Source organism: Pinus tabuliformis, chromosome 1_1 (genome assembly GCF_031772625.1).
Source record: "Pinus tabuliformis cultivar Carrire ecotype Pingquan chromosome 1_1, CPIR1, whole genome shotgun sequence".
NCBI classification, from domain to species: domain Eukaryota; kingdom Viridiplantae; phylum Streptophyta; class Pinopsida; order Pinales; family Pinaceae; genus Pinus; species Pinus tabuliformis.
In genome coordinates, this window is record NC_142297.1 from 325,629,829 (window position 1) to 325,639,972 (window position 10,144).

Consider the following 10,144-nt stretch of genomic DNA (forward strand, 5'->3'; position numbering starts at 1 on the left):
ATTTGAAATTATTCCAATTCTAATAGGTTCCTCCATGATAATTTCTTCATTATTATTTATAATGTTCATTTATATATAAGAAAATTTTATTTAACAAAATGGTACATTTTACAATAAGATGTGTAATTCTTTTTTTTGTCTTAAGTTAAAGTTGACCCATGTCAAAACAAATGTGACTTATAATGTCTTGGTGGTTAGCCGTGAAAATTCCATTTGGAAAGTTGTCATGGCTCATTGCTTTGAGAATATTTTAGATTTAAATTTGATAGAAAAGATTTATTTAGTTTAAATATAATATAAATTTGTTTTACATTTACTTTATTAATTATATTTATTTATAAATATTAATTCTTTTTAAGAATAGTTTTTTAATAATTAAAAAAAGACTTGAATAAATTTAATTCCTCTTTAGATATAATAAATTCAATATCAACCCTTGATCGGGTGTTATGGTAGATGTGATAGGGTTTAGGGTGTCATGTCCTCCATTTAATGTTGTTGGTACACTGTGGGTACTTCACATGCAAATATACTTTTCTTTGAGGTCTTTTGTAATGATATGAAGAGTTGGTGAGTTTGTTTGTGAAGAGAGAGTGGGAGTCGAGGGTAAGACCTTAGCCTCTTGGAGCTTCTTGTCTGAGAAGGTGAGGTGGGAAACATCCCTAGTGTGAAAAGATTTGGTGTTTCGCACAAGGTGGAGAGGAATTATGGTGTTTATTGCTCTGTGGTGAGTAGAGGTAGTGGTGGCTTTTGCATTTGGGTCACACTGGGCGACGAACTTCAAACCATCTCAATTTGGGTTGTAGCACTCGAACTGTAAGTTAATTTCATTTGCTTCGGTATTTTGCCTGCTTTTGGTTGATGTCCTATTTTGTGTATGTGGTAAATTGAGTTGTAAAGGGTGTGTGTCTCAACTGTGGCATGTCAATTACCTCTTGAAGTCGTATATTTTTATTGATTTTTCTAGGGTTATTTGATGTCCAGGTTTGTATCACCTTAGCAATGTTGGTGTTGGCTTCAATTGGATTTTGTGGCAGGGACTAGCATGGGCAATTTTATTTTCTTATTAAGTCTAGGTTTGTGAGTGGGGTTTGAAGTTGGGTCTTTATTCGTTGAGTCTATGTAGGTCCACAGTCTTGGGGTGGTGTTTTTCATCCAATGGTGGAGGGAATTGAGTTTGTAGATGACTTTGAGTCACCTTCTTCTTTCTTTGCTGGATTTTCATCTAGTTTTCAGGGCTTTGTTTTGTGTTATTGTGATGAGATTTTTTGCTAGTGTTTGGACCTGGTTGAGGGTGATTTGTTTCAATTTGTGTGTCCTTTTGTAAGTATGGTAAATCGCCATGGGAATCTAGAATTGTCTCTTCATGACTTAGAGTCATTTGAAAAGACAAATATAGAGAAGTAGGAGTGGTGATGACAAAACTCAGCCGAGACGGAGGGGGTGAGGCTCTTCGCTCACGACTCTATGGGGACACATTTCAAAGAAATTCCATGAGAAGCGTGTGAGGAGATAAGGGATTTAGAGATAGAAGTTAGGGAGGAGAGACACTCTATGTCTGACTCTAAATTGCTAGACGGCCTTGTAGGGTGGGTGGTAGACCCTAAGCACACGAGGGGTAGAAAGAAGTACTCGAATTCAATTTCACTTCATAGGAAAATGAAGGCATTGTTGGGTTTGGTATTGAGAGAAAAACAAGTAGATAAGTACAAATTATTCTCCTCCATGGACGATGCCAAAAAGATGTTGACAAACTTGTGGTTCTGTTTGGATAAAATTGATGCTCACCTCATTTTTTCTATTTTAATTAAATTATTTGATTCGAATGTTGAAATTAATATTTGTGATCCGTCCAATGTTTCCCAAGGTAACTCCATCACATCATCAAGGACCAAAGATCTTTCATTATATTTTCAACATTCTCTTCAATTAACTACAATATTATCTTGAATTAAGATTATTTTAATTGATTTAATTTTATTTACAATATTATTTTATATTATTTAAAATTATTTATTTATTATTTTTTGAATTATAAAAATTAATTTATTATTTATTATATTAAAATTTTATAAAATTTAAACTTATATCATTAAATAAAATTAAATAAAACACAGCTTTTTCAAAAAAAAATCATAAAACATAGTGTAAAACAAAATTACATAATTACATTCTACAAAATATTTCTAAAATTAAATAATTTAAAATAATTATAAAATATTAAATTTAAAATAGATAATTATATTATATTAATAATTTTTTTTATCAAATGTCAAAAATTGCAGTTAAATTTGTATTTTTAAATTTACATTTATTTTTTTATTAAATAACAAAATCTATATTTATCTTTAATAACATCAAAATAAAATGATAGATAGCAAATCACTGACAAACTACATTATTGTAAGGAGAAAAACGATACAAATCAAATAATAATTAACCTTGATTAGAAATTACAGTTCTATGTTCATTTTACAGGGTTATACCTGAATTGGTGCCAACACATAACTACTATGGGTGTTTTGAAAATCACAACATCGAATGTCAGGAACAAATTGTAATGATATCAAATGTACGTGGTTGGTTGGTTGTTTCACTCTTGAGTTAACGAATTCGATGCAGTAAATACAATGCGTTAAAAAATTATCTAAATAAATAGTATTGGATTTAAATAAACAATCATTCATGTATTACATGTTTCATTATAATAAACAATAGCATCTCATCCAATTAAATATATCAAATCAAACCTTAAAGAAAAATGGCCTTGGATTATCAAAATTTAAGGCAAATACATTCAGCCCACTTCCTCCACGGGACCACCAAAATACCAACGATCCACCAAAGTTCAGTTTGATAAACAATACCATTTCATCAAATTAAATATATCAAATCAAACCTTAAGGAAAAATAAACCTACAATTCACCAAAAAACCTAATGCATAATAAATCACACATAATAATAATATCCATTGCATAATAAGTGCGGCAGCCGAAAATAATTTTTTCACAAAAACAAGGGCATCTGAAAATTGATTAAAAAACTAATGTGTAGAGGTCAAAATATACTTTCAAATAATAAAGTAATTTGAAAAAGCGAAAAAACCAGAAAGAAAAGGCTAATTGGTAGGTTTACATAGAATTGTATTACTTGGTGGGCAAGCTATTTCGATGTGTATTTCTAGTTCTCCAAGACAATGATGGTCAAGTGGCGATAGGCTTTTATTATTACGTGCTATCCAAGACAGCGTTTTATTATTACTTGCTCTCCAAGAGAGCGTTTTTGCAGGAACAAGTAAAAGAGAAACAACTTTAAATCCATAATAAACATTTCTTTGAAATAATTTGTATACAAAATGATTTATAATATCTCAATTCAATCCTGCAAAGTAAAAGAGAAACAACTTTAAATCCATAATAAACATTTTTTTGAAATAATTTGTATACAAAATGATTTATAATATCTCAATTCATAGTTGCATGGGCACATTCAATCAAACTTTACAGATTGTAGAGTATGTGATCATACCTGGAATAATATATTGCAAATGTTATTGAAGAAACAACCATGAGAAATGCATATTAGACATCGCTAATAGAGTTCAATCTTGTTTCGTGTGGGGAATGAAGAAAACCTAGATGTGAGCATATATATGTTTAGAAGAAACTTATCCCAAACTTTTAACTATCGTTTTAAATTTAAACTAATAATAATGCACTTCTCATTCATAGAGTTCACTTATTATTCACAACATTCAAATTTTAGCTTCAATAACCAAACAATGAGAAACATTTTGTTATTATAATTAAATAACTTTATTTAGTGCCATGGTTACTAATTATGGATTGAATTTGATTGGATCATTTAAATTTTTAAAATTGATGTGAAATAAATAATTTAATGACGTGACATATTAATGCCTAGGAAAATTAATTAGATTTTGTTTTCCATAATCACGTTGCTAAATATATTGACTTGAAATGTTAGTACATGGCCATGAGACATACACAATATGTCTATGTTACAAACCAAAAGATCATAGCCACCATTAAAAGCATTGTGATCAATGTCACAATTTAGTGCTAGTACATGGCCACGACACATACACCATGGATCTATGTGACAAACCAAAAGACCATAACCACTAGTAAAAACAATGTGATCAATGTCACATTTTACATTAGCAGGGCTATTGATGCATATAGAACATGTTTCCAAGAGTAGCTCTCAAAGTAAATATAATGATATGTAACTCAAACAAAAATTGCGAAGGGTTCCATATAAGCGTGATATGTCCATATCCCAAGGTCTTCTACTCAACCTCGATGGTAGAAACAGTCTAACTTCTGATCATTAAGGTATACCACTAACAAACGTTAGGGGACCTATCAATGATGAAAATGGACCCCAAGGTACCTAGCATAGCCCACAAAGTATGAATTTCTATAGTGAACCATGGATGTCTAGAATCCTCTTCCAAGTTGGCTTCAAATTGGAATCTCCTACAAGATTTTCATTTGAAGGTGGTTTATTGGTAATTATCTCAGAAGAAATATAAAGTCATGGATGGGGTGACAAACATTGTATAGGTGGTGGGGCAGGGGGAGAGGGGCATTGGTTTCACTGCCCCACTTGGAAAATAAGTTTGGAGACATGGAACCCATCCCCAGTGAAGTTTAATGCACCCATGATATGTGTATAATGGATATAGATTGAAATTTATTATCCTTTAGGGGAAGGTGAAGACAACATGCTACGAATGGTGAGAGAAGATGGTGCATTCATGAGATGGAAGGAGATGTAATAATTTCTCTAGTTATTAAATTTTTAGAAGTGGAATGTTGGAGTCTTGGCTACATACAGAGGGAATCAAGTGGTGGAGGTTGCATCCACCCTACTAGCAATCAGGGTGTTTAAAATGGCAACAAGTGAGGGCATCTAAAATGATATGTTTTTTGCATACATCTAGCATCCTCTTCCAATTAGTTTAGCTGCACTGACTACCTAGTATTGATATGTTTCTCCCTTTATTTCCTTTTTTAAGTTAATTTGGAATTACTTCACGGATCTTTGTGTGGCGTCTAAATGAGAGTGGTGGTTGTTTCCTTTTCTATCCTTGCTTTCTCATGCTAGTTGTTCCAAGTTGAGCTTTCCTCTTTCACTATTTGACAAATCCCTAAGTGATTTTCTATGCCCATTCCCCCAGTTTGCGCCTAAGATTTTCACCCTCATCTTCCACCCTATCAAACCCAAGTTGTTTCACTTCTTTCCTAGAGTTTATCCCATACTCAGTCACGCGCTTGCACTTTCGTGTTCTTATATTGGTGATGGGTTGTTTTGGATGGTGAAATCATGACTAGTAAGTCGCTCTGTTGTTTTTCATTTTCAAGGCCTTCTATTTCTATCTTTGAGCAATTATTGGGGTAGTTCTCTTAGCTTCCTATCACGTTTGTTGTTTTATTTTGGTGCTATTGACTCACCCTCTCTCTAACCAGAGTTGAATACTTATTGGCATGAAGGATTTTCTTCTCTCAAAAGGTGGCTTCGTAGGTGTGTTACTGTCTTTATGAGTGGTGTAAGCTGGACTATAATTCTGGGGGTGATGGGATTGTATATTACCATTCTCAATCCTAGGAAATTTGGAGGTTTGGTTCATGGGTGGAGTTGTTTTGGGGTTGTACCTTTGCAACTCTCACAAACAAGGCTAATATTGGCCATTTTTTGGATTCTTTTTTCTGGCATGCCCAACCACCATAACTTGCCAGCAGGCTCAGGTCCGAAGAGGGGTTGCTTATTATCAAGAGCTAGCCCATAGATGCCACACTCATATGCATCATGTATCAATAGCTTGCTCTAGTGAAAGTTCAAGAAGGACTCTTTTAATCTAAGGGATAAACATCCTCTCATAGGACTACTCTCTCAAACATGAAGTTGTTGATTGAATGGACTGCTTGGATACTAGATACGAGACACACAAGGGAAATTCTCAACCAATACATGTAGACTATATACTTATATTGGAATTAGGTAGATGGAATTTTTATTGTGTTGGACGCTCTTGGATTGGAACAAGAAATGTATGGATATCATGCACTCTCTTGAACACTTGCACATGCATCAGAGGCATATGAACAAGAGAATGGAAAGGATTTAATGACACCTTGTTATTCCTCGAAGAGTTGGTGGCACTCCAGAGAGCTGAAATGCACCCATTCATATGCCAACATTAGATACAAATCCTTTGGTTTAGATATGTTATGATATTGGAGATGGATTTCATATTTTTTTTTAGTTAACTTTGTAAATGGCTAATTAGGCCAATTTCTCTATCCTAGTCATTTTCTTTTTGGCTATGTTAAAACTGATGTATCTCTCTCCTGTTTATGAAGAGTGTACTTTTATTGTCCCCCATAAGAGCTAACTTGAGGATATATGCTACACCGTGTAAATTTTAGTTTCTAATGATAATAGTATTCACCCAAAAAAGATCAATCTTTTTATTGTTTTTTTTGCAAAAATAATTATTCATTGTAAAAAGATTTGTCTAACAAAATTATTTATTAATAACATCATTAGTTTCTTAACCTTTAAATATCCCTTGTCATAGGATGCACAATCTAAAAAATTCAACATACATATTATAAACTAAAAATATATATAAAAAAATAAAAATTATTCAACTATTTTTCCAACTACCAAAAAATACAATTTATTTGGAAAATGACAATTTATTTAAAAAAATAAATTAAAAATTAAATATACCAAAAATTATCAATACTAACTTAACATCATCTCACCCATAATTAACTATGAAACACCTCATAAATTTATCAACAACATCAATTAATGATAAATTATCTTTTATATATCAACTAGACCTATCTTATCTATCACACATTTTAATCCCATTTTAATTAACTATGAAACACCTCATAAATCTATCAACAACATCAATTAATGATAAATTGTCTTTTATATATCAATTATACCTATCTTATCCATCACACATTTTAATCCCATCTTAATAACTAAATTATTTGATAATAAAATTAAAGAAAACATACCCATCCAATCTTATACTCTACATCTTATTTTCAAAATAAAAATATTTTATCAAATATTAATTCTCAATCTTACCCCTCCAATTTTTTTTTTCAAAATGAAAAAGTCTATTAACATAATAAGTACCAAAACTTACAAGAAACTCCTTTCCATTGTGTTTACTACCGATACTTGCAAGAAATGTTTGTACATTATGTCTAATACCAATATTGACGAGAAGCTTGTTTCCATGATGTCTCCATCGAGATCAATATTGGGACAAAAGCCCTTACAGTAAGGTTGTCTCTAGCAGATACAACGCACAACGTCGCTATTATATGAATGGGATAGTACGCTTACAATACACTCAACTTCTTACGATATTTGCAACATAATATTTATAACCATATATCCGAGCATATACCATTTAAAACAGACAGAAAAATGACGATTTCGCTTTGTTCGCAGAAAACAATGTTAAAAATTATCAGACGGCATCCTTCCATGAAGAGAAAGGAGGTGTTTCTGAGTTCGTCCACGTGAAATCCTGGAGATCATCAGCATATCGATTTCCTGAGAATCCATAATTGGATAATATATTTTCTATTTCCTTCATCTCATCAGGTGTGATCTTCACAGAAAGAGCACCAATATTTTCTTCTAAATTCTTCACTTTGGTGGTTCCAGGAATGGGTGAAATATCATTTCCCTGATGAAAAATCCAACCAAGTGAAAGTTGACCCGGAGAACATCCCTTGCTGGAAGCTATTTCAGCTATCTTTGCAAAAGTCACCTTATTCTTTTCAAGATTCTCTTCTGTAAGCCTTGGCATTGTCTGTACAAAACATCAATTTTTTATAAAATTCAAAAAACCCTCCAACGAACAATAAAATGTAGTTTCAGCAATGCACTAATAGAAATTCTTTAATATTATGAAAATGAACTAATAATGAATTTCCTTCAACTTCATACCCAACAAGATAGTTTTTCCTACATTATTAATATTTTTCTTTAATACTAAATTTAAAATATACATAAGCACAAGTATACCTTTCTAAAGTCATCATTGGTTAAATTTTCAACTGACTTTCCACCAGAAGTAAAGAAACCCCGCCCGAGAGGGCTGTATGGCACAATTCCAATACCAAGTTCCCTGCCATTAGAATTTTAATATGTTAGTTAGTGATTCATATTACAGTGCTGTGCTGGTAACAATATGGCAAATCCTAACATGACCACGCCTGATAATACCTGCAGGTGGGAATAATTTCCTCTTCTACATCCCTACTCCACAAAGACCACTCTAACTGAACTGCTGTTATAGGATGAACAGCATGAGCCCTTCTAATTGTCGATGGGGACGCCTCCGAAAGTCCGATGTACTTTATTTTCCCTTCTTCTACTAATTTCTTCAGCTCTCCAATCTGTCACAGATGGACACAAAAAGCACCACATCAAACAGCTGTATTTAAAAGGACAAGAAAGTTACGGAGAGATCTTGCTTCTCTCATATGGATGTTTTATGGTGGTTCATTTCTGTCTGGAAGATGAGATAACTATCTCTGTGTTGAAGATGTAGATGAGTCATACTTGATAGCCAAAAACTTTGACCATAAAAGCTTCAATATGAGGAATTCCTAAATGCTAAAACAGAATTGCATTTTTCACATAAGCCTCCATTCTAAAATCCAGAATCATTCCAGGAGTAAACCTGAAATCCACTCTGAAATCCAGAACCATTCCAGAAGTAAACCAGAGCTATTGCAACAGCACATACCGTAACTTCAATGGGGACTTTAGTGTCAATACGATGTTGGTAATAAAGATCAATGCAATCCACTTCAAGTCGCTTCAAGCTTGCTTCGCAGCAGGCACGGACATATGCAGGGTCTCCTCGAATCTTAAATTTTCCATCGACAGAACTACCTCCAAACTTTGTGGCTAATTGGACTTTCTCTCTAATTCCTTTAATGGCCTGCAAACCGTTATATTACAGTATATTACAAATTGCAGATGAAAACTGGTAATAGTAATTATAAGGTGTTTGTTAACTGGTTTGGTTTTGGATATAATGTGATTAAACATAGCCATGATATAGCCCAAAAAAATAATAACAATTACAAGATAAAAAGAGAACCACATGCATCAACCTTACCTTTCCAACGAGGATTTCGTTGGTGAAAGGGCCATAAACGTCCGAAGTGTCCAGGAAAGTAACACCTCTGGAGACGGCATGTCGGATAAGAGATATCATTTCTTGCTCGGGCTTTGGAGGGCCATAGAACTCCGACATGCCCATGCAACCTAACCCCTGTGCTGATACTTCTAATCCTTGTGACCCCAAACTTAACCTGCCCACTGATGGTAATCCCGCCATTGCTCCGCTCTCTGCGCGGCACTCAATCAATCGATCCGGTAATATAGTACTTCTTCTTCTCGTTGGTCCTCAGCCTGGTAGATGTAGATGGAGGCAGGAGAGTTCATCAATATATAGAGTTGTATATGTGGGGTAATAATAATTCATTTGTAATCAGTCCGTCACGGCGTTCGTCATCTGACAGTGGTCTAAAGTTAAACGGACCAAGTTCAATTCATCACGCCTTTCAATCCATCTGGTGTAAGATCAATTGTTTTTTGCGGACTGAATGCAGGATCAATCGTCATGGCGTTGGTCATCCAGCGAAGCGTGCATGAAGCATCATTAAATCAACATGGGGTTCGTTAGGAAGTCTCAATCATTAGGTTTATTTTTGGAGATTGGCAGGTCTAAATTAGTATAATTATATTAGTAAATATGGTTGATATAGATATTACATTTTCTAATATAATTAGTACAAGGAGATAGACTTATATTAACCACATTAATAATTTTATGTATATTTTTTTAAACACCAATTATTTATGATTATTAATAAGTATATAAATAATAACAACCATATTCTTATATATTTTTATATGATTATTATACTAATATTATAATAATAATATTAACTCATAATAACGTTAGTAATATTAATTAATAATAATAATAACTCATAATAATATTAGATTATCATTATATTATTATAATAATATAATAATAATCCCGATTGAGATGCGGGC

At 33.0% G+C, this 10,144-nt stretch overlaps 1 protein-coding gene across 1 annotated transcript; it reads right to left on the reverse strand.

Moving 5' to 3' along the window:
- Positions 1–7,195: 7,195 nt before the first annotated feature.
- LOC149212882 (putative aldo-keto reductase 4) lies at positions 7,196–9,515 on the reverse strand. Its single transcript, XM_089391916.1, has 5 exons — positions 9,198–9,515; positions 8,820–9,017; positions 8,294–8,466; positions 8,093–8,195; positions 7,196–7,877 (listed from the first exon to the last, which is right to left on the reverse strand). Exons 1-5 carry the CDS (start codon positions 9,417–9,419, stop codon positions 7,530–7,532), a joined length of 1,044 nt encoding a protein of 347 aa, XP_089248042.1. The 5' UTR covers positions 9,420–9,515; the 3' UTR covers positions 7,196–7,529.
- Between the last annotated feature and the right edge of the window lie 629 nt (positions 9,516–10,144).

Coding starts and splice junctions, on each gene's coding strand:
- LOC149212882 (XM_089391916.1), bottom strand. CDS start 9,419: ATGGCGGGATTACCATCAGTGGGCAGGTTAAGTTTGGGGTCACAAGGA. Junction 9,018..9,197: donor ACGAAATCCTCGTTGGAAAG/GTAAGGTTGATG, acceptor AACGGTTTGCAG/GCCATTAAAGGAATTAGAGA. Junction 8,196..8,293: donor GAAATTATTCCCACCTGCAG/GTATTATCAGGC, acceptor TTCTAATGGCAG/GGAACTTGGTATTGGAATTG.